General features: G+C 42.3%; 1 protein-coding gene across 3 annotated transcripts in view; it reads right to left on the bottom strand.

Moving 5' to 3' along the window:
* Positions 1-23547, bottom strand: part of GRIP1 (glutamate receptor interacting protein 1) — a 770922-nt gene extending 747375 nt beyond the window's left edge. Inside the window, exon 1 of one of the 3 annotated variants that reach the window (XM_088837043.1) lies at positions 23324-23547. In XM_088837043.1, coding sequence (XP_088693169.1) covers positions 23324-23381 — 58 coding nt within the window. In that variant the 5' untranslated portion in view covers positions 23382-23547. The remainder of the gene's footprint in view (positions 1-23323) is intronic. The other 2 variants (XM_088837040.1, XM_088837039.1) reach the window with 2 other exon arrangements.
* Positions 23548-23959: the final 412 nt, after the last annotated feature.

Raw genomic sequence — 23959 nt, 5'->3', positions numbered from 1 at the left:
ACCACAGTTCAAAAGCATCGATTCTTCGGCGATCAGCTTTCTTCACAGTCCAACTCTCACATCCATATATGACCACGGGAAAAACCATAGCCTTGACTAGACGGACCTTTGTTGGCAAAGTGACTGCTCTGCTTTTTAATATGCTATCTAGGTTGGTCATAACTTTCCTTCCAAGGAGTACTGCTGCTACTGCTGCTAAGTCACTTCAGTCGTGTCCGACTCTGTGTGACCCCATAGACGGAAGCCCACCAGGCTCCCCCGTCCCTGGGACTCTCCAGGCAAGAACACTGGAGTGGGTTGCCATTTCCTTCTCCAATGTGTGAAAGTGAAAAGTGAAAGTGAAGTCGCTCAGTCGTGTCTGACCCTTAGCGAGCCCACGGACTACAGCCTACCAGGCTCCTCCATCCATGGGATTTTCTAGGCAAGAGTACTGGAGTGGCTTGCCATTGCCTTCTCCTCCAAGGAGTAAGCGTCTTTTAATTTCATGGCTGCAATCAACATCTGCATTGATTTTGGAGCCCCAAAAAATAGTCTGACACTGCTTCCACTGTTTCCCCATCTATTTCCCATGAAGTGATGGGACCAGATGCCATGATCTTTGTTTTCTGAGTGTTGAGCTTCAAGCCAACCTTTTCACTCTCTCACTTTCATCAAGAGGCTTTTGAGTTCCTCTTCACTTTCTGCCATAAGGGTGGTGTCATCTGCATATCTGAGGTTATTGATATTTCTCCCGGCAATCTTGATTCCAGCTTGTGCTTCTTCCAGCCCAGCATTCCTCATGATGTACTCTGCATAGAAGTTAAATAAGCAGGGTGACAATATACAACCTTGACGCACTCATTTTCCTATTTGGAACCAGTCTGTTGTTCCATGTACAGTTCTGACCGTTGCTTCCTGACCTGCATACAGGTTTCTCAAGAGGCAGGTCAGGTGGTCTGGTATGCCCATCTCTTTCAGAATTTTCCACAGTTTATTGTGATCCACACAGTCAGAGGCTTTGGCATAGTCAATGAAGAAGAAATAGATGTTTTTCTGGAACTCTCTTGCTTTCTCCATGATCCAGCGGATGTTGGCAATTTGATCTCTGGTGCCTCTGCCTTTTCTAAAACCTGCTTGAACATCTGGAAGTTCACGGTTTACATATTGCTGAAGCCTGGCTTGGAGAATTTTGAGCATGACTTTACTAGCGTGTGAGATGAGCGCAATTGTGTGGTAGTTTGAGCATTCTTTGGCATTGCCTTTCTTTGGTATCAAATTCCAGAAGTTGAATTACTGGGTCAAGTCTTATATAAACAATTTTAAGTCTTCTGATACCTATTATCAAATTGCTTTCTCCAAAGTTGTACCTTTGGAGTATCTATTTCAGCACTCTGCTTGAAAGGGTTTTCCTGCTCTAATAGGTAAAAAGTTATCTCGTGGTAGTTCTACTGTATGTCTTTAATTACCAGTATTGACTATTTCTCCAAATATGTATTAAACATTTGTATTTCCTGTTCTCTGAGCTGTCTAGCCATATTATTTAACAATTTACTCAGTCACTCTGTATTTCCTGCACCAGTAGCTGTCTTCTTCTGTTTCCTGGTGTTTCCTCTTTTGTCTTCTTTTGGACAAAGCTGCTTCTGTTAATTCTTTTATATAAACTTCCAAACATCCGTCATGTTCACACACAGACATACACACACCTTATTTGACAGAATGTTAAAAATATTGTTGCTTATAACACAATATATACATATTGTAGAAAATATAAACAAAAAGAAAGTCACAGATAAGCACTGTTCACATTTTAGTGTATCTTTCCAAATTTTGCTCTATGCTACACCATTTTTAAAAGAACATATGTGCACACTGTGTGCACACTGTTTTACAATTTTTTACTTAACTCTATTTCACAAACAACTTACCATACCATCAAATGCCCTTCACGGTGTTTTTAATGCTAAAAGAACACTACGATAGGTATTAGGTATTTGAACTCATGTCCATTGTAGGTAAGAGCATGGACTACAAGGGCATATAGGCATGAGTTCAAATCTTGCCTCCAAAACCCCAATTATGAGACTCAGTTTTTTTAAGCCCTTTGTTCACTGGTAAATGAGGATAACTATTTTCTATGGACTGTTATTTAAGTTAAATAAAATAATACAATTTATAAAGCAACTTAACAGTATGGTAATAATAGGTATTTAATAATCACTTATCAAATTAATAGGGCTTCCCTGGTGGCTCAGAGGGTAAAGCGTCTACCTGCAATGCAGGAGACTTGGGTTCGATCCCTGGGTGGGGAAGATCCCCTGGAGAAGGAAACGGCAACCCACTTCAGTATTCTTGCCTGGAAAAACCTCATGGACGGAGAAGCCTGCTGAGCTACAGTCCATGGAGCTGCAAAGAGTCGGACACATCTGAGCAACTTCACTTTCACTTTTCTTTTACTTTGCACTATCAAATTAATGAAGGATCATTAAAACCTTCTTCTGCTTTAACTTCCATTTCTTTGCTCTTCTTGTATATTTGGATTTGTACTTCTGTGGGTGTGTGTACATCGTGAGGAACGCTGGGCTGGAAGAAGCACAAGCTGGAATCAAGACTGCCGGGAGAAATATCAATAACATCAGATATGCAGATGACACCACCCTTATGGCAGAAAGTGAAGAGAAACTCAAAAGCCTCTTGATGAAAGTGAAAGAGGAGGGTGAAAAGGTTGGCTTGAAGCTCAACATTCAGAAAACAAAGATCATGGCATCTGGTCCCATCACTTCATGGGAAATAGATGGAAAAACAGTAGAAACAGTGTCAGACTTTATTTTTTTGGGCTCCAAAATCACTGCAAATGCTGATTGCAGCCAGGAAATTAAAAGACGCTTACTCCTTGGCAGGAAAGTTATGACCAGCCTAGATAGTATATTAAAAAGCAGAGACATTATTTTGCCAACCAAGGTCCGTCTAGTCAAGGCTATGGTTTTTCCCGTGGTCATGTATGGATGTGAGAGTTGGACTGTGAAGAAAGCTGATCGCTGAAGAATCAATGCTTTTGAACTGTGGTGTTGGAGAAGACTCTTGAGAGTCCCTTATACTGCAAGATCCAACCAGTCCATTCTAAAGGAGATCAATCCTGGGTGTTCATTGGAAGGACTGATGCTGAATCTGAAACTGCAATACTTTGGCTACCTCATGTGACGAGTTGACTCACTGGAAAAGACTCTGATGCTGGGAAAGGTTGGGGGTGGGAGGAGAAGGGGACGACCGAGAATGAGATGGCTGGATGGCATCACCGACTCTGTGGACGTGAGTTTGAGTGAACTCCGGGAGTTGGTGATGGACAGGGAGGCCTGGCGTGCTGTGATTCATGGGGTCGCGGAGAGTCGGACACGACTGAGCGACTGAACTGAACTGAACTGGGTGTGTGTGTAAATGTGTGAACATCTGCACGGGGGATCTGTCCTGTGCCGACTCTTCCCATCTTTCTCATGTCTCTACTGTAGTGTTTTTCTTCTTATTTTATTGCTTTAAATTCATTTGCTCATTTATTCACTCACTCATTCTTCCAGCAATGACTTATTGAAACTACCATGTGCTTATTTCATTAAGGATAGTAAACTTTTGTCTTTTATGTTGCAAAATGTTCTTTCTAATTCACAGTTTGCCTTTTAATTTCGTTTATGGTAGGCTTTGATGTATAGAAATATTAAATTTTTATGCACTTATTCTAGTTCTTGTTTTTTGTAACATGCTTAGAAATTCCTTCTCTGCCCTAAGGGAATCCTTTATTATTTGGATTGAAAAACCCTGTTTTAATAAAAGTCTAAGGTCTGAAATTATAAAATATTTGTTTTACCCTATAATTTGTTTTTCAAAAGCAGGTCTAGTTTACTCATATTTGTGTTTCTGGCATGGAGCACAACATATTATGACACGTGGTAGGTTGTCAACAAATGCTGAGTTTGCTCAATTAGATATACTACAGCAATCAGGAACCAAATGTTAGAATTGAAAGATTTTAATTACAGTGACCCTACAGTACTACAAAGAAAACCCCAAGAAAGTTCAAAATCAAACACAGATGCTCTTCTGTTGCTGAGAGGATAACACCTGCTCTTAACAGTTTTTCAAGCCCCAAATATCACTACTAGTCTAGGGGGTAGCATTTCGCTAAGTGTGCACTGAACTACATTACCCTCCAACAGCGAGTCCTGTGAGCAAATAAATTTGGCAACCACTTCACACTGCTATACCCCTCCTTCTCAGCTCACCCATATGCCACAGACACAATGAACTTCGGCACAAAAAAAAACCTCAGAGAAACTCTGCAGGTACCCATTCCCAAAGGAGACAGAGAGTAAGCTGAATCAAGTCTACCCAGGGTACACAGACAGAAAAAAGGGAACCAGGGAAATGATGGGACCTAGTCAGTATCCTGGAATTCAGGAGGATCCTGGACAAAGTACATACTGGAAGAGACCCAGATCAGGCAAGAGACACTGAAGGATGTTGTCAGGACACAGGCAGTGTAATGGAATGAGAAAAAAGTTAACATGGAAAAGCTTTTTAAAATGTCAAAAAAAGAAAGTAAACATGGAAACACCCTGGAAAATCATGCAGCAGGACCCAAAAACAGGAAGCAGGGACCCAGTGAGAGCCTGAAGATGGAACAGAAGGATATGACAGTCATGTCAATCCCAACCAAGAGCTGGGCTGCACTACAATATGAAGTGCGATCCCTCTGGATGCCAATCACTTGCTTCCAAGACAGCCTGATCATTCAACACTCATTAACAGGAGCAAGACAATGCACTCTGCAAAGGGATTTTTTTTTTAAATTTTCCCCTTGATGATCTGTCCGATATGGCAGAAGGAGCTATGTGTGAAAGCTTGGTTGTAACCAGTACCACGTTCCTGATTTATTTCAGTGATGGGCATCATCTGCTTGGATTAGTACCCTGGCAGCAGTTTTCTTGAACCTGTTGTGATGGGACAGAGTGTACCAAGTAGAAGGAGCCATCAGCAAGGACTTCGACAACAAATCAAGTTCTATCAGGCAGGGTTCCCCTGGGAGACTCGGAACCAGGCTAGAGAATGAACAATGTGGGGTCAAAGAGGTACACCTAGGCGTCAGTGGAATGGCAAGCCAGGCAGCTCCTTTGGCTGTAAATAATGCAAGATCCCAGTGGCAGAAGGAGTATGGGCTGGCAAAAGCAATCCCTCAGGTTAGGTTGGCCACAACCTTGCCAGAGAGTGACTCTGCTGTTTCTGCTTTGTTTTTCTGTAACCATATAACTGGAGCATTGAAAGAAAGTCTAAATCATCACATCTTTGCAGGTTCTCTACACTGAAGGATAAGAGTTTATTCGGAACATTTAGTTTATTATCTTGGTTTAATATATCTTGAAAACCTTGAACTGAACAAAGCTATTCTTCAAGTGAAGTCACTGACAGGAAGAGAACTGGAAATCATGATTCAAGAGCTTGATGTCAAACCAAACCACATATCAGCAATAAAATAAACAGAGGCATGTGGTTTTAAAATCAGTCCTTTCATCCAGATATGTATAATTCTACAACAAGTTGCAAGTCCTTAAGTCTGATACAAATTAGTCGAGATGAGCTTCTAGGTTATATTCATAATTACTTTTTCAAATGTTTTAACCAATTGTTGCTGTTACCAAATATTTATTTTAGCAGAAGAAATTTGTGAATAACCCCCGTCCTCCTCATGAGATACAGGGATCTCCAAATATCCTGGAACCCACTTTGAAAAACAATCCTCAGGTAAATGAATCATCCACAATTACAAGAAAACCCGGACTTGTCTTGTATGTGATCTTATAATTAGTACACTCTAGATTTTACTGACACATACTTTTAAACATAAGAGACGCAGTTTGATCCCTGGGTTAGGAAATCCCCTCAAGGAGGCATGACAACCCACTCCAGTATTCTAGCCTGGAGAATCCCATGGACAGGGGAGCCTGGTGAGCTACAGTGTCACACAGAGTCAGACACGACTGAAGTGACTTAGCATGCACACATTTTTATACCTACTCTTAAAATCTACTACAACACTGCACAGTAGATATTGTTATGGTCTTTTTACAAAGGAAGAAACTGAGATGTCAAATAATTTGTCTAAGACCAAAGAACCAGTTAGTGTAAGAGTCAGTATTCAAATTCAATTCTAACTCTAAAAGCCAAAATCTCTAATTATCCTGCAGTATAATCAAGTTTCCTGAATTGTTTTCCCACTAGAGAAAGTAAAATTTTGATCACTGAATATTGTTCCTTATCCACTGCATATACCCCAACTCTAACTGACATGATAAGGAACCCGTGAGGGGCCTTTGATTCATCTGAATGTCTCCCTTGAATTAAATGGCTTCCATTGTGGCTCAGCTGGTAAAGAATACGTCTGCAATGCAGGAGACCTGGGTTCGATCCCTGGGTTGAGAAGGTCCCCTGGAGAAGGGAAAGCTACCCACTCCAGTATTCTGGCCTAGAGAATTCCATGAACTGTATAGTCCATGGGGTTGCAAAGAGTCGGACACAACTGAGCGACTTTCACTTGAGTTAAACAGTCTGCAGGAGGTATAGCAATTCAGATTAGTCCATCAACAAATGACTCCTGAATGCTGGAGACTTTTCATGCCAGGCATTACATTAAAAAAAAAGTAAGGAAGGAAAAGAATTGATCATTACTCTGATATTTTAATGTTGGGGCATGAGGAGGGAAACCAAGCAAATATCTTGGGAATTTAGAAACAGATAAAGTAGGATCTTGAGAGGATAAAGAATCACTGATACACAAGCAAATGAAAATTTCCATAGAAAAATTAATTGCCAAAAAGGTACTTTGTGGGGAGGAACAATTGCATTAAATCGGGTTTCCTTACTCTAGGTATGATTCATGATCATGATGAAATTAGAGATTATCTCCCATGCAATCAATCATATCTAAAGAAAAAATGCTGTATTATTAATAGTTAAGAGTGCATGTACCTATGAAAACAGCTTAGAATGACGCTATATAGGGACTTCCCTGGCAGTCCGGTGGTTAAGAGTCCGTACTTCCACTGTAGGGGGCATGGCTAAGATCCCACATGCTGTGCAGGGCAACCAGAAAAAAAAAATGATGCTATATAATAACAGTATATTTTACACACACACACACACACAAAATATATATATATATATTCCCTAATCAGTTCAGTTCAGTTCAGTCGCTCAGTCGTGTCCGACTCTTTGCGACCCCATGAATCACAGCACGCCAGGCCTCCCTGTCCATCACCAATTCCCGGAGTTCACTCAAACTCATGTCCATTGAGTCGGTGATGCCATCCATCCATCTCATCCTTTGTCGTCCCCATCTCCTCCTGCCCCCAATCCCTTCCAGCATCAGTCTTTTCCAGTGATTCAACTCGTCGCATGAGGTAGCCAAAGTATTGGAGTTTCAGCTTTAGCATCAGTCCTTCCAATGTACACCCAGGATTGATCTCCTGTAGAATGGACTGGTTGGATCTCCTTGCAGTCCAAGGGACTCTCAAGAGTCTTCTCCAGCACCACAGTTCAAAACAGGTTTGCTATATAACTATGCAGCCCTTTGGTTTCAGTAATAAACAAGGAAATTGATTAAGTACTACTTCCTGTATTTCACATTAAGAAAGAAAACAAATGACATAATAAATTATTCAATTAAAGGCTGTTTTTTTATTTTACTCCATTAGAGTACAATGGGACTTCCCTGGTGGCTCAGAGGTTAAAGCGTCTGCCTCCAATGCGGGAGACCCGGGTTCAATCCCTGGGTCGGGAAGATCCCCTGGAGAAGGAAACGGTTACCCACTCCAGTATTCTTGCCTGGAGAATCCCATGGACGGAGAAGCCTGGTAGGCTAAAGTCCACGGGGTCGCATAGAGTCGGACACGACTGAGCGATGGAACGGAACGGAACGGAGAGTACAATGAATTGGCTTAGAAAAAAATAGGGCAAAAATACTAATCTTCATTTTACTGGCATATTAATACATACGTGGTAAAACCAACTGGACTCATCTAGGGGTGGAAGGAAGTTGTTTGAAAGATATTGCTCAGTTCTCTTTTAAGAATCAAGAATGAAAAAAAAAGTATAAATAAAGAAATATGTAAACTACTCAGTCTTGTTTTTTAAAAACATCTTGTCCTTGGTATAACTTCTTCAAATGCCACATGTAACAAAAACAAAAAATATTTTTTTACTTAAAGCAATTGCATGATACAATCCAATCCTGTTAACATCAGATGGTAAAAAAACGCTCTATTCTTGACTTGAACATAGTTTTTGCCTCTAGAGAGAGGAGAACAGATAGACTTATTCCTTTCCTACCATGATTTCTCATAATGCCAACTGACTTATTCATTCATTTTACGAGTGTTAAATATCAACACAGTGCCTTGCACCATGGTAGGTGGGGTGGACACAAATAATACTATGACAGAGCTGCTGACACACAATCATATTTTAGAACATCAGGAAAAAGATTTTCACTATAAAACGTTACTCTGTCATTTTTCTGCTTTACAATACCAACTGTACCATCAACAGAGGTATATTCTAGCAGAAAAATATTTATAGCTTTAAGACATTAAAGAGCACTTTTCAAGAGCCAGTCTACATACTGCCAGTAATGGAAGGGAAACTCTCTCATTTGCCGTCCTCCTTCTTCTTCAACCCCAAAGGGGAGACTGGGACTGTTGCTGTAGTCGCCAAGTTGCATCCTACTTTTTCTGTGACCCTATGGGCTTAGCCTAACAGGCTCCTCTGTCCATGGGATTTCCCAGGCAAGAATACTGGAGTGGAAGGTCATTTCCTTCTCCAGGGGATCTTTCCAACCCATGGATCAAACCCATGTCTTCTGTGGATTCTTTACTACTGAGCCACCAGGAAATACCTTATGGTACTAAATTTTTTCCTGGTTTCTCTTCCCTTAGAATCAAAATGCATGAAGCTCAAACACAAATCCTGCAAGCAAAACGTAAATAGGAACATAACTACTCCATCATCTGAAAATCATTCCTCTTGCTTTCTTGGTATCACTGCCCTGGCGCCTCTATTCATTCAACAGATATTTACTAAGCGCCTACTGGGAGCCAAGTACTCCTCTGTGTGCTGGGGGTGGTGCAGTAAAAAAACTCTGCCCTCAAAAGACACATGCATCCCACTGTTCATTGAAGCACTTATTTACAATAGCTGGAACATGGAAGCAACCTAGATGGCCATCAAGAGATGAATGGATAAAGAAGTTGTGCTACATATACACAATGGAATATTTCTCAGCCATAAAAAGGAATACATTTGAGTCAGTTTTGATGAGGTGGATGAACCTAGAACCTATTATACAGAGTGAAGTGAGTCAGAAAGAGAAAGAGAAATATCGTGTTCTAACACATATGTATGGAATCTAGAAAAATGGTTCTGAAGAATTTACTTACAGGGCAGCAATGGAGAAACAGACACAGAGGACAGACTTATGGACACAGGGAGAGGGGAGGAGGGGTGAGATGTATGAAAAGAGTAACACGGAAACTTACATTATCATACGTGAAATAGATGGCCAATGGGAATCTGCTGTATGGGTCAGGAAACTCAAACAGGGGCTCTGCATCAACCTGGAGGGGTGGGATGGGGAGGGTGATGGGAGGGAGGTTCAAAAGGGAGAGGCTGTATGTATACCTATGGCTGATTCGTGTTGAGGTTTGGCAGAAAACAACAAAATTCTGTAAAGCAATTATCCTTCAGTAAAAATAAATTATACAGTTAATTAACTAAAAAATAAAAATAAAAACTCTGCCCTCAGATGTGCCGGTCTCAGGATGGCTTTACAACAGTCTTAGGAATTAGTGAGTTTTTGGTTATGTGAGTTAGGTCTATTCATATTTACCAGATTAAAATTAAAAGGGAATATTTTTAAACATAAGAGTACACAAGTACGCATTCCATCAGCTACCAGAATGAAGATGCTCATCACACATCATGGAACCTCTAAAAACTACTGTGCACTCACAATAGCATGAAATACAAGAGGCAACTAATCTGAAAGCATCCTCGGGACCCCCAGAGGTCACTGGACCTCACTTTGAGATTTGCCAGTCTAGGGTATGGCCATGTGGCAGATATCACAATTGAAAGAGAGGATACAGGACTGAAAAACGAAGAAAGAAGAGGGACAGTTTATGTGAATACTGAAATCACAAGAACTATGCCAGAAGTAGGGCTGGAACAAGTAACAGTAAGCCAGGAGTGAATATGGTCAAAGACCACAGAAAGTGACTGCAATAAGGAGGAACCACGGTTTTGTGCGGTCTGATGGCATGATACTCAAAATGCAGGAGTTTTAGAAAGGAGGGAGGAATGGCCTGGAAGCACAGAGAGAACCTCTGCTCCTCCTCCAGGAGTGTGTGGGAGGAAACAGCCATCAGTTGAGAGGGCACAGAGAAAGCTATGACTATGTCATCTTCTGTTCAAAAGGAGCAGTTTCCAGATACCTAAAGATGAAATTCTTAGGAACATTACCTAAACCACTGGTTAATCTTCTGTTCCTGCCTGTTATGGAACGTCTGTGACTCCTCCCCACGCCCAACCCTGCCAAAATTCATATGTTGAAACCCCTTACCCATAGTGTGACTGCAGCTGGAGACAGGGCACCCAAGGAAGCTATTACCATTAAACGAGATCCTAAGAGTGGGGCCCTGATCCAACAGGGTTAGTGTCCTTAAAGGAAGAAACAGTAGAGAACTCTCTGCACCCCAAGCCCCTGACCTTATTCACACCTGAAGGGAAGGCCATATGAGCACACACAGTGAGGATGCAGCCACCGGCGACACTAGAAGAGAGCCCTCACCAGAAACTGACCAGCTGGCACCGCGATAAGGACTTCTTGCCTCCAGAACTAAGTAAATGCATTTCTGTGTTTTAAGCCTCGCAGCCTGTGGTGTTTTGTTATGGCAGCTCAGACAGACTAATACACTGCCCTCCTCCCTTTTTTGTTGACAGGATGAGCAGCAGAGGCTGAGAGGGTAAGGATTCTGAGTAAATGCAGTCACTGACGGCAGAGCCCAGATCACACTTGATAATTTTACATGACTGTTGGTGAAAAAAATAGGACTACTTTTTGGTGGCAGGGTAAAGACAGAGAGATAGACAGGGACAGAGATAGATCTCAGCATTCAAATTCACTAAAAACCCAGATGAGGTGCTTACTTATATCTTAGAAGATGCAGCACTACAGGTGTCTGATTCCAACCTGGCAAATTTTCATTCTCTCAACTAAAATTATAGGGTGGCAGGGGGAGTGAAATAGTTACCAAGAGACCAAATTTATATTCCCTTGTTTAAGGTCCTCATTTAATGAAAATGTGCCCTGCACAGAAAATTATATATTTTAAAAGGAACACTTGAATTCATCTGAAAATCTAATTTTAAATGCCACTGTCTTTTAATCAACAAACCTGACCCTAGAGAAGAGGGCAAGGTAGACATCCTTATGATGATCAGAGTTCAGGACATTAGTGCACACATCCCAGTCTTTTTCAATGGAACCTCTGAATATTGGGAACAAAAGAAATCCTTGCCAACAGAAGGGTATCAAGGAGAACTATTCACAAGTTACATTCAGGATACACAAAGAAATAAATATCTATCACATTACTATCTGAATGTTTACCTACATTAATTTCTATTCTTTTGCTGTTATTTTTAATTTGATAAGGTGAAAACTACATTTACTAACCTTTTCTCAAATGATGAACTGTACCTAAAAAAAAGATATAAATTCTAATAGTTTATGCTGTCAAACTACAAAATTTTCATATTGTCTGCTATATTTAACAACTGTGAAATGAATACTTTACCAGTAAAACATATGTATTTATTAATTCTAACATTAATTTACATAAAAAGTCTTGACTATACATAGTGATCTTTTCTAAAGATCTTTATTCAAAATACAAAGTAAATCTTTAAAATACATCAATATTTAACAGAAAATGCACATTGCAATTTCACGGCCAGCCATGAGAAGAAATATGTCAGTTCTTACTTTCACATGTTTGCTGATGAAATACAAAGGGCAGATTTCTAATAAAACTATCAGGTGAGAAAAGTTTGTGTACAAGGAAGACTGAGAGAAGGTACTGGTCAAAATTACTCGCCAGCTTCAACCTAAGTTATCTCTGTGTTGTTAGACAGTTTTTCTTTATATGTTTAGATGCTGACATCAGAAGGTGTCAAGAATACCTGACATTCAGATCTTAGGGCAGGTGCCTACCTAATTATGGCCTACTGGACTCTCCCCCCTTATCTATTATTCACCACTCTGACTCCCATCCCTTCCAGTTTTAAGCTTTCAAGTCATTTAAGTCACTCCAGATATCTGGAACTCAGAAAAAGAAGAAAAAAAGAGAAGGGAAGGACAAAAGATCAGATGGAAGTACTTACTTTCTGGCAAGGATTCAAGACTCGTGACAAGTACAAGAGTAAAGAAAATCTGATGTCTGTTTAGCTTTGAGGACATTAGTGAATACTCTGACCAATGATCCTCATTGCTAGCATGAAGGTCCCTTACTGGGCACTGGCAGAACTCAAGGTGGCATTGGGACAATACAGTATATACGCAGAAGGTGCCATAACACAGGTAAGGATGATGGTACCTCTCAAGATTCCTCAAACTCCATAAAGTGTCAGGGGAAACTGCTCTGTTCTCTGGCTTCCAGGAGGGACACAGAAATGTTGACAGGACTGCAACCTAGGTTGGGTTTTGACAGAAAGGTCACAAGTTATAAGGATCCTACAACCAAACTCAATGGCAAGGTCCAGGAAGCCCAAATGAGCCACCAGAATGACATTCAAAGGCCAAATGGGAACAATCTCACTTCAGTGGATACCAGGACACAAGGCCCATTCACCAAGCAAGTCAACTCCAGGGCAGTGGACGCAGTGAGGGTCACACAATGAATAAAATGCCCTTCACCCAGGGCCATGAGGATACGAAGCTTTCCTGTTCATTTAAATGCCATCTTGGAATGAGAAAGGGGCAACCCTTTAGAAATGAAACAATGAAAAAGCCTTTAAACTGAGACTAATGTGCTCTTCGGAGAAGGCACTGGGAACCCACTCCAGTACTCTTGCTTGGAGAATCCCATGGATGGAGGAGCCTGGTAGGCTGCAGTCCATGGGGTCGCTAGGAGTCAGACACGACTGAGCAACTTCACTTTCACTTTTCACTTTCATGCATTGGAGAAGTAAAAGGCAACCCACTCCAGTATTCTTGCCTGGAGAATCCCTGGAACGGGGGAGCCTGGTGGGCTGCCATCCATGGATGGGGTCGCACAGAGTCAGACACGACTGAAGCAACTTAGCAGCAGCAGCAGCGATGTGCTCTTAATAGACAAAGTCAGGTGTTTTCCATCTTGAGTAGAAATGAGATCTCGAAGGTAAAGTGAAAGCAGCAACAGAAAATAAATTACGTTTCATTTGTTAGTAGTAAGTCCATTTTCACATGCATATACGTCCACCTTTCAGAATTCTGCGTCCCAACCCCAGCTACATAAACATATTCTAAACCAGCACTATTCAAAGTAAACCAGGACTAAACCAGTACTGTCCACACAGACACTGTAGACAGTGCCAGTCAGGAAACTGCTTATTACCTGTCCACGGTTAGATGAATAGCAAAAATGACGGTAGGTGCTTAGAAACTCCTGCAGCAATTTGGCATTGCTCCAACATCTAAGTCTGTGATGAATGGGCTCATCTTATTGAACAGGTCGCAGTGTGGACAGACTCAGGTAGAGAGTTTCATATGATGCAATCACTCTGGTTCCACACAGACTTGGGGAAAACCAGCCCTTCACCATGAGCAGTCAGAAGTACTAATGTCAGTTCAGTTCAGTCACTCAGTCATGTTCGACTCTTTACAACCCCATGAACTGCAGCACGCCAGGCCTCCTTGTCCATCGCCAGCTCCCAGAATCTATCCAAACTCATGTCCATTGAGTCGGTGATGCCATCCAACCATCTCATCCTCTGTCGTCCCCTTCTCCTCCTGCCTCAATCTTTCTCAGCATCAGGGTCTTTTCAAATGAGTCAGCTCTTCACATGAAGGGGCCAAAGTATTGGAGTTTCAGCTTCAGCATCAGTCCTTCCAATGAACACCCAGGACTGATTTCCTTTAGGATGGACTGGTTGGATCTCCTTGCAGTCCAAGGGACTCTCAAGAGTCTTCTCCAGCACCACAGTTCAAAAGCATCAATTCTTAGGTGCTCAGTTTTCTTTATAGTCCAACTGTCACATCCATACATGACTACTGGAAAAACCATAGCTTTGACTAGATGGACCTTTGTTGGCAAAGTGACAAAGTGACTGCTCTGCTTTTTAACATGCTGTCTAGGTTGGTCATAACTTTCCTTCCAAGGAGTAGGCATCTTTTAATTTCATGGCTGCAGTCACCATCTGCAGTGATTTTGGAGTCCAAAAAAATAAAGTCAGCCACTGTTTCCCCATCTATTTCCCATGAAGTGATGGGACCAGACGCCATGATCTTTGTTTTCTGAATGTTGAGCTTTAAGCCAACATTCTCACTCTCCTCTTTCAATTTCATCAAGAGGCTCTTTAGTTCTTCACTTTCTGCCATAAGTGTGGTGTCATCTGCATATCTGAGGTTATTAATATTTCTCCCAGCAATCTTGATTCCAGCTTGTGCTTCATCCAGCACAGCGTTTCTCATGATGTACTCTGCATAAAAGTTAAATAAGCAGGGTGACAATATACAGCCTTGATGTACTCCTTTTCCTATTTGGAACCAGTCTGTTGTTCCATGTCCAGTTCTAACTATTGCTTCCTGACCTGCATACAGATTTCTCGAGGCAGGTCAGGTGGTCTGGGATTCCCATCTCTTTCAGAATTTTCCACAGTTGATCGTGATCCACACAGTCAAAGGCTTTGGCATAGTCAATAAAGCAGAAATTGATGCTTTTCTGGAACTCTCTTACTTTTTCGATGATCTGGCAGATGTTGGCAATTTGATCTTTGGTTCCTCTGCCTTCTCTAAAACCAGCTTGAACATCTGGAAGTTCACAGTTCACAAATTGCTGAAGCCTGGCTTGGAGAATTTTGAGCATTACTTTACTAGTGTGTGAGATGAGTGTAACCATAGATCAGTCTAATACTATCACCAGCTGCACTGCCAATACTGGGGCTTGCATTTAGGACCGCAACGGTGCAAAAGAGACCAATGAGAATGGAGGACTTCACAAGAAAATGATGTGCTCATGCCCAAGAAAGACCAGATGACATCAGACTATTAAGACCAATGTTCCATGGGAGTTGAACCAGAGAATAAGTGATGATACTATTTTCCATAGCAGCAAGTACCACTGTCATACCACCAGAAGGAATTTTGTTCCAGGCAAATAATATCAAGTGGCATGAAATATATGTTCATTTTCAAGACTGGATTTTTTTTCAGTAGTTTTCTTTATATTTCATTTGTAAAATCTGTTTGGGTTTTGTGGTTGCATGAGAGTTATAAAAATCAGGAGTTTACACGTAGTTTTACATTAATACATATTTAAGTAACGTAACAGAAGTAACGGAGAAGGCAATGGCAAGCCACTCCAGTACTATTGCCTAGAAAATCCCATGGACGGAGGAGCCTGGTAGGCTGCAGTCCGTGGGGTCGCTAAGGGTCGGACACAACTGAGCGACTTCACTTTCACTTTTTACTTTCACACATTGGAGAAGGAAATGGCAACCCACTCCAGTGTTCTTGCCTGGAGAATCCCAGGGACGGGGGAGCCTGGTGGGCTTCCGTCTATGGGGTCACACAGAGTCGGACACGACTGAAGTGACTTAGCAGCAGCAGCAACAGAAGTAAAGTCTGCAGTGGAGGTCTGCAAGAATTTTCCCTTCCTTAAAAAGATTCCATGCACGATTTCAATTTGAGAAGTAATGGTGTCTTGGGCACTGCGTTGAGGTTAGAAGCCTGGACAGAACAGCAGAAACTGAATAGGGAGTGGGGGCAAGGTGCAGTCAGCATCCGTACTAGACATTTCCAAGCCCAGTGGGGAAAGAGGCTGCCTGGAAGAACTGTGCAGCCTATAAACATGTATTGTAATTTAGTTACATTATTTGAGTTATTTTGTTATAAATGGGAGCCTAAGGGGGGAACTCCATAACACGGTTGAACTTCATTTTGGGAGACTAAGAATTAAGATTTCTTTAATGAAAGTTTCCAGTTTACAAAACAGAACTTAGGCAAAGCATACCTCCATCCAGAAATGGCCAACTAATAGATGTGATTAAGAATGTCAGTCTTTCAACAACTTCTTCCCTTTGTAATATAACCATGTAGCAAATAATGGCTCTGACCCCATAACAATTTTAGGAGGCCCCTACGCCAAGAATCGTCACTACTTTCAGATAAGGAAAAGGAGGTTCAGAGGCGCGGTCTGTGCCTAGACCAGATAAATAAGAACATGGCCAATAGAGGACTTTAATCCACTTTCCTAATTTTGAGTCCAGTATTATAAGTATTTTTAAACTTGATTCACAGAGAATTTTGTTATTTTTAGAAAATAATAATTTTTTAAAACCTCCAATTCTGTAAGATAATAACTAATTCTCTTTTTCGGTTAAAAAAATCATTTTAAATTCCAGATCAGTATTAGGAAATAAGTGGGCAGAATAATAATTATTTTTCCTTTAGGATTATACAGTATATGAATTTTACATGATTAGAAGAAAAACTAGTGCATATTAAACTAGCATCATGACCCAGCCTGGCACCCAATCACTTTGGTGGTCCTCTATTTTTATTCTACCAGATTAGATTTACATTTCCCCCCTCCTTTTACATAGACTGGAAAGGAGGGAGTAAAGAAAGGCAACATGTTGTGGAAGGAATACCAGGCTTCGTATCAAGATGCTGGGTCTCAAGCCACAACTGTGAATCTAATCACTACCTCCCACCAGAGACTTATGACCTGTACATGTCCCTGCGTTCACCTGCTCACCAAGTCCTCCTTCTGAGAATCTCTGCATGGCCTGCAACAAACAGGGCAGTAGCCTCCTACCTGATTCCCACCTCTCCAGTCCCTCCTTTTCCTAATCTTTCCTCTTTGCTACCTAGGTGACCTTTCTAAGACGCAAATCTGATCCTTTCACCTCTCTGTTGGAAAGCCTTCAATTAACTTTTCGTCCCCGGCTGGATACAATCTGAACTCTGCCACCTGGCATATAAGGACCTTCCAAATCTGGCCATCTCTGATCTCATCTTCTCCAACTCAGTTTCCCGACCTTGTCATGAAATACATATTCTTATTCTACAGTCCATATGCATGTTCATGTCCTATACTTCAGCTCCTTAAGAAACCAGTAGTGGTTCTTAGAATATTTCGTCTCATAATGCCTTGGAACACACTATGCCCCCTGCCTGAAATATCTGTCCTCATATCCCCTCCTACTTCTGAACTCTTCCCCTTCCTTCAAGTCCTTTACCATCTCATCTGTGCCACATCCTTTGAGAGCATTCTAAGAAGCTTCACTCTTTCCACCTGCATTCAGCACATTCAACCCCTCTTCTCTGCTCCCCTAACATTAATCTGTACAGAAGGAGATTGGCTATCATATCCATGACTCTATAACTATACTTAATAATCCCCTTGACAATGGGAACAATGATTCTTCTCATTCTCAGCACCCATCATGTAAGTCAGATGTCAATAGATGTTTTCTAAATGTATGATATGTGGTCTTGGGCACATTTGCCCCTATACTAGAGTTCCTTCTTTTTCATGAGAGGGTCAGACTAGAATATATCAAAGACCTTGGCCTCATAAAGCTCTGGTTTTAGCACAGCTTTTCACAAAACACTGGACTTTCTTTATAAATGGTCTATGAAGTTTTTAAAGAATAAAAACATATCATTTCATCATCAGGACACGCTGAGATGTCAAGTTTACAGATCTATACTAAGATATCATAAAAAAATAATACTGGATGCCATTACTGAGCCTTGAATTATATACAAGGAACTGACAGAAATTGACCTACTCTTGTTAATTTCATTTACTCCTCCCATGAGGGAGATGTTACCTGTTTTCATTTTAAAGAAGAGAACACAAGGAACTTTGAGAAGTTAAAAGATCACAAAGTTAGGAGGCACTGAGATGGCTTTAAAATTACTGCTGTTTGACTTCAAATATCTTGTTCCCCACTACTTTGCTGGGTGAAGTGAAGGAATCTATCTAGGACACTAGCCTTGTCTCCACACTCTACTCAACAACTGATTTGGTACTTAACGTTTAATCACTGTTGAAATGAACGGCAGTAAGAAATTCAATCAGGAACATTTTAATCAGCAGATGTCCTTAAAGAATGTTAACTTTCCCATGAAACTGACAAAACACCCTTTGGCAACTAACCTGTCTAAACAAGTATAGATGTCATGAATACGGAATTTTGTACCAATAGATTTTTATATTTACATTTAGGACACCTTTCAATTTAAGAAGAAATAAACTTTCTTAAAAGATAAAATATGAAGCTTAAACTCAGGTTTTACTCTTGGGTTTGAACAGCATTCTCTGTTAGATGTGTTACTTTGTATTACTACTTTTCTTGTATTTTTATTACTAAACTACCACTGTAATTTAACTGAAAATAAACTGATCAATTTCTAAATGCCTTAAACCATCAGCCATCACACAGCATTTAATACAACCATTTTAAAACCCATGATATTCAATTCTCAATATCCTTTGCCAAGTTAACTTGATACTTTTTTATTCATGAAAAACCAAACAGGCTGCTAGAGAAGAAAGCATAATCTGAAGTCCCTTTGGCCACTTGGCCTTCTGATACATCCCAGACTAAGAGTTCAGATGAATGGCTTTAATTAAATAAAATGCTGGCAAACTAGCAAATGCATGGTGGTTATTAATAATATAGTATTAAGAGTTTCCTACTTCATCAGTTAGGAAAAGTACCTAATTCCTGTTCATTCTTGCCTTCATGGCAAACACTCTGAAAAAAAAGAAAACTATGTAATATTTCAAGTCCTGCGGGGAAAAAGCCATTCATTTACATGAGTTTAAGTTTAATCAAATAATTCCACTTCGAAATATGTTGGCATGCCAATCCTTACAGTTACAGTTAGCAAACCTATCTAGCAAAGTCAGTTTGTCAAAAGTCCAAAATATAATTTGGAAGCTTTTCCACAGTATATATAACTATAAAACTCTTCTTGTGAATTCTTAATGAAATATTTAGTGGCAGTTTATTAAAATTCAGTCCAAAAAACCCATAAGACATTATAATGTTAATATAATGCTAACTATATCTTAAGAAATGTAACAATTTCTTTTTCAAATTATCTTCTTTTTAGAAACTGATGTCCTAAGTCTTGGCTTTGTCACATTAAGCAAATTTTTTCATTCTCTGGGCATCAATTTCTCCCACTTCCAGAGGAAGTTATAATACCTACCTTACTGGCATATAGTAAGGACTGTACCAAATAACACTCATGAAATGTCAAACACAGTGCTCAATGCACGGCAGACTCTCTGTACATTTTGATTTCTTCTCTTTTCCCCATGCCACTCCCTGATCAAAAATCAAATTTCAAATTGGACTTTTTATTAAGCAGGTTATGTGGGGTAGGGTCACCAGATCTCCTTGTGATATGGAAAGCGAAACAAACTGAAGATGTAACAAAGGCACACTACGTAAGCCCCCTGTGCTTTCACGTGGATATTTTATAAGAACTAATTCTTTATGTCCAAAATGATCCAAATACTCTCATCTGACAAGACAGAAGCAAAACCCCAGACACAATCATTCCTACAAATGTTCAGAGAAGTTCTCAGGTTCACTTGTAGACCTTCAAAATTTAAGAGAAGCACAGAAAGGCAAGGGGGAAAGGAGCTATACAAATACAAGCATTCTCCCCTGGAGAATGTTATACACACACACACAAGCACGCATGCACACACACATACACTTACTAACCAAATCCACACAAATCAGAAGGGAAGCTACAAGGCAAAAGAAAGGCATCATTAATTACTGAGGCACCTATTCCTTTACACTGAGATTTTCCTTCACAACTATATTCTTATTACAGATGATCAGCTAATAAGTAGATTAAAGCAAAGAATAAATTACTTAATTTAATTTGATTGGAAAGAATATTCAATAGAACAGGTTTCAGAATCATTTCTCCTCTCCTAAAACATTTACCCAAAGTGTATGAGGTGGTTTCTTAAAGGATTGGGTTTATCAGCTCAGGCAGAAAACTGGGGGGAGGACAGAGAAATGTGTCTCGAATTTCAATAGTACGTGGGTGAATTTTTACCGCACATGGGTGAATCTTAACATGTCATTTTGGAAATGACTGCATTTACTGCAACAACCCATATGTTACAGTTTCTCTGCTCAGAACTGCATGCAGTAGCAACAGTTCACAGAGGCATTCAAGATGAACCCAAGTTATCAATGGTGTGTAGGGATGGCTTGAAATTAGAGATTGGCCAAATCTCTCTTTGTATGTGACAATACCAAGAGGCAGTTTCCCTAAATCTCTGAATTGAGATTAGCATTTTTTTCAAAAGTAATGCTAAAAAATACGTGTTCAAGTATGTGGTCCTTAAAGAAGCCGGCAGCCTGTATTAATTTGCATTAAGTTTCAGAAAGAGATTTAGCTAAATAAAATCTACAGGAAAAAAATGTTATGCTAGAGTAGCCTCCATAATGGATTTTAGAATGTTTAAATGTAAATTGGAGTTGGGGGCCAGCTGGGAAAATGAGGAAAGAACAATGGTTCTATGAGCACAACTAACCTTAGAATTTAAAGATTCTAGAAATCGACTTTTTAGTCAATGTTATTCTCAGACAAAATTTTAAATGTATTTGTTTCCTCCACGCTGGAATATTTTCCAAAGCAACCTGACAGTTTAATATTTCTGTTTAATTTGACAAGAACCTAATTCAACACTGTTTGAATCACTTAAAAAGAAAAAAGCTAAATACAATCTGATTTCAAATTCAAATAAAAACTGCTCATTATTTTACAATAAAATTCTTTCAAAAGGATATGATAGTCTCAAGCAATGTCCTCTGACATTTGCATTAGAAACCATGTAGGCAGCTCAGCTCATTCAAATACACACAAACACACCCCCATGCACACACACACAACTGAAACACAAACATCAGGTGGGAGATTTTAAAAGAAACAAAACACAGATATTTGTACATTTCCAATGAAGCAGGACCTCAAAAAGAAATGCCACAACCAAACAAAAACAATACTAATTAGAAAAGCATCACATAATATAAGCAAGAAGAAACATTTCAAGTGAAAAAAGACACCAAGTAACAAATGGTCCCTATTTTCTCCTACTGGAGAAGATAAGGCAGAATATCCAGTCTGACTTCCATTGTTATGTTCTGGAGGAAATTCAGTCTTATCTCCACCAAGCAGACGAGGTGATCATCTTTCAAAGTTTATTTCTAAAAGACATACAGGTACATTTTGTCACAATCCAAAAATCTACCCATTTCAGAATTCTGATAAACTTTGCTGGCAGCACTGCGATGGTTTTTTAGCAAACGGATACATTTAACACCAAACGCCCTGACTTTTAGTTCATAGCCCAGGCACTCCATGCCTGACAGAAGGCTTTCATTAGTGTTTTTAGCTGGTTACAAATTGTTGGTACTACTATTTGCAGCTTTTAATATACTATCCACGAAGGGGAAAAGCAGAGGTGTTTCTAAACCAGGGGTGTCTTTTTGAGTGGATGAACAGTAAGTTCAGTCACCAGAACGTGTGCTGGAAAATGAATGCATCTATAATCTCGAATAAGGAAGTGGTTAAAAAGGGATGAATTCCCTGAGTCATTAAACAGGATATAAACCAAAGACAGGTTGTGCCACCTAGAGAAAAACTGAAAAGCGTACATTCGTTCTTCAGTAGTAGGCATTATTTCCAAAGCGTGAAACTTTTGGCATGACCAATAACCTAACCACCCTCCATACCCACTCATCACTCAATTGGCTTCAGCTCCACTGACCACTCTGCCTTCTCCACTCACCAGATCGCAACTCCCACCTGCTCTCCCCGCCCACCCACCCAAGCAGCTTCTTTTAACCTCAGCACTGACGGCTGCACAGCCCTTGCGGTCCCGGCATCCGGAAACCCTTCGAATCCTAAAGCATTTTCCTCGAAGCAGTGCAGGCCCGGGTGAGAGGAGCCGAGGAATAAAGCCTGTGGACCATGCCAGCCATCCTCCCGCTGGATGCTAACACAGCCGCGGCGCACACCCCTCTAGCCCCCGGGGGCTAGAGGAAATTCTGGTGCACTAAGTACATCATATCCAGGTTACCGAGCTGAACTCCCCAGCCGACCTCCGCACAATCCAAACACTGTGAAATGACTTCAACAGAACCGAGCCTTGAAGGTGGCCAAAGGCCTTCAACTTTCCTCCGCCGCAAGCCACTTAAAAGCACCGTGCCCAGTACACTTGTCAGGCTGAAGCACAAAAGGTCTCCAAGCCACCTGGCACGGAGAGCCGCTTTTTACGAAGAAAATAGACAGCAATTATGAAAAGCCCGCAGTCCTGCGGTATGAACTTGACAGCGGGGATTGCGCTGGGGCATAACTCTCATCTCCGAGGCATCACTCCCAGCCCCGGACCCTCAGCCTCGGGGGGCAGCTTTCCCCCTCTCGCCCTTCCCCTGCGGAGACATGCGGCAGCGCCCACTTCCCGCCCCCAAGCTCTTCTTCCTCTCCTTGCTGAATTCCCCAGCAACTTTGGGCTTGGCAGTACCATCAAAGCCCAGGCATAGGCCGAGACACCGCCGAGGCGGTCGCGGCAGCGAGGAGGAAAGTTTGAGAAGTCACTTCAAGCACCGCAGGACCGCCCCCCTGCCTCCTCGGCACCCAGCTCGCAGACGGCCGCCCGGGGCTCCACGTGCGAGCCGGCCCAGGAGAAGCTCTCCAGGTCCCCACAAGTCCTCTCCAGAAAAAAAAAATCTTTGCACAACCGAAAAGTTCCCTGTTGCAGCACCTCTTTCTTTCCTCTTCCCCCTACCCCGTCCACTCCACAACCCCCCCCCCCCATAAAAAAATCTATAGAGTTCGCCAGCCGCCGCCCGGACTCGCCCGCGGCCCACGAGGGCGCGGCGCCCCTCCCCCGTCCTCCGCGGACAGGAGGGAGGGAGCCCGGGGAGAGGGAGGCACCGGGGCGGCCCCCGGCCCGGACCCCCTCCCCGGCCCTCCTGGCCCGATCGCCCCGCTCACCTCTCTCCTGCTCTTCCGCCTGCAAGCAGATGGGGATATTCTTCTTCCACCCCGGCATGGTGTCTGCTCCCGGCGCTCGCTCTCCGGCTCGCTCCTCCTCGCCCGCTCGCTCTCCGTCTCCGGGGCCGGCCGAGTCTCCCCGCGCCTCCCCGCTCGCCCTCCCGGGCTGGCCGCGGCGCTCTCGGGACTGTTCAGCGGGGTTGGGGCGCCGAGGCGGCTCCCGGGCTCATCGAGGCGGCGCCGCGCGCCCCGCGCTCGCCGCAAACTCGCCGGCGGCTCCGGGTGGCGGGGGCCGGGCCGGGCAGAAGGGGCTGCAGCCGCGGTGGCCGCGGTGTGGCCGGGAGGCCGGGCCGGGCCGGGGGCGGGGGCGCGCGCAGGCCGAGAGCGGAGACTGCAGAGCCCCCGGGAGGTGGGCACGGGCGGCGGGAGTGGGCTCGCGCTGCCGCCTCTGTCCCCTCCTCCTCCTGCTTCTTCCCCTTCCTTGTCTCTCCGCCGCCAGCAGGTGGGATTCGGAGCCGCCGCCGCCGCCGCCGCCGCCGCCGCTGCACAAAGCTCCGCGGGCGGCAGGACTGAGGCTGCAGGCTCCGCGGGCGCCTGGCGGCGGAGCCTCCCCCGAGACGCGCGCGAGGAGAGCGG

This window comes from Moschus berezovskii, chromosome 6 (assembly GCF_049115385.1).
Source record: "Moschus berezovskii isolate FMDL1 chromosome 6, NW_MosBer_1.0, whole genome shotgun sequence".
Classification (NCBI taxonomy): domain Eukaryota; kingdom Metazoa; phylum Chordata; class Mammalia; order Artiodactyla; family Moschidae; genus Moschus; species Moschus berezovskii.
The sequence above is the reverse complement of the archived record's forward strand: the minus strand, read 5'-3'. Positions and strand labels throughout refer to the sequence as shown.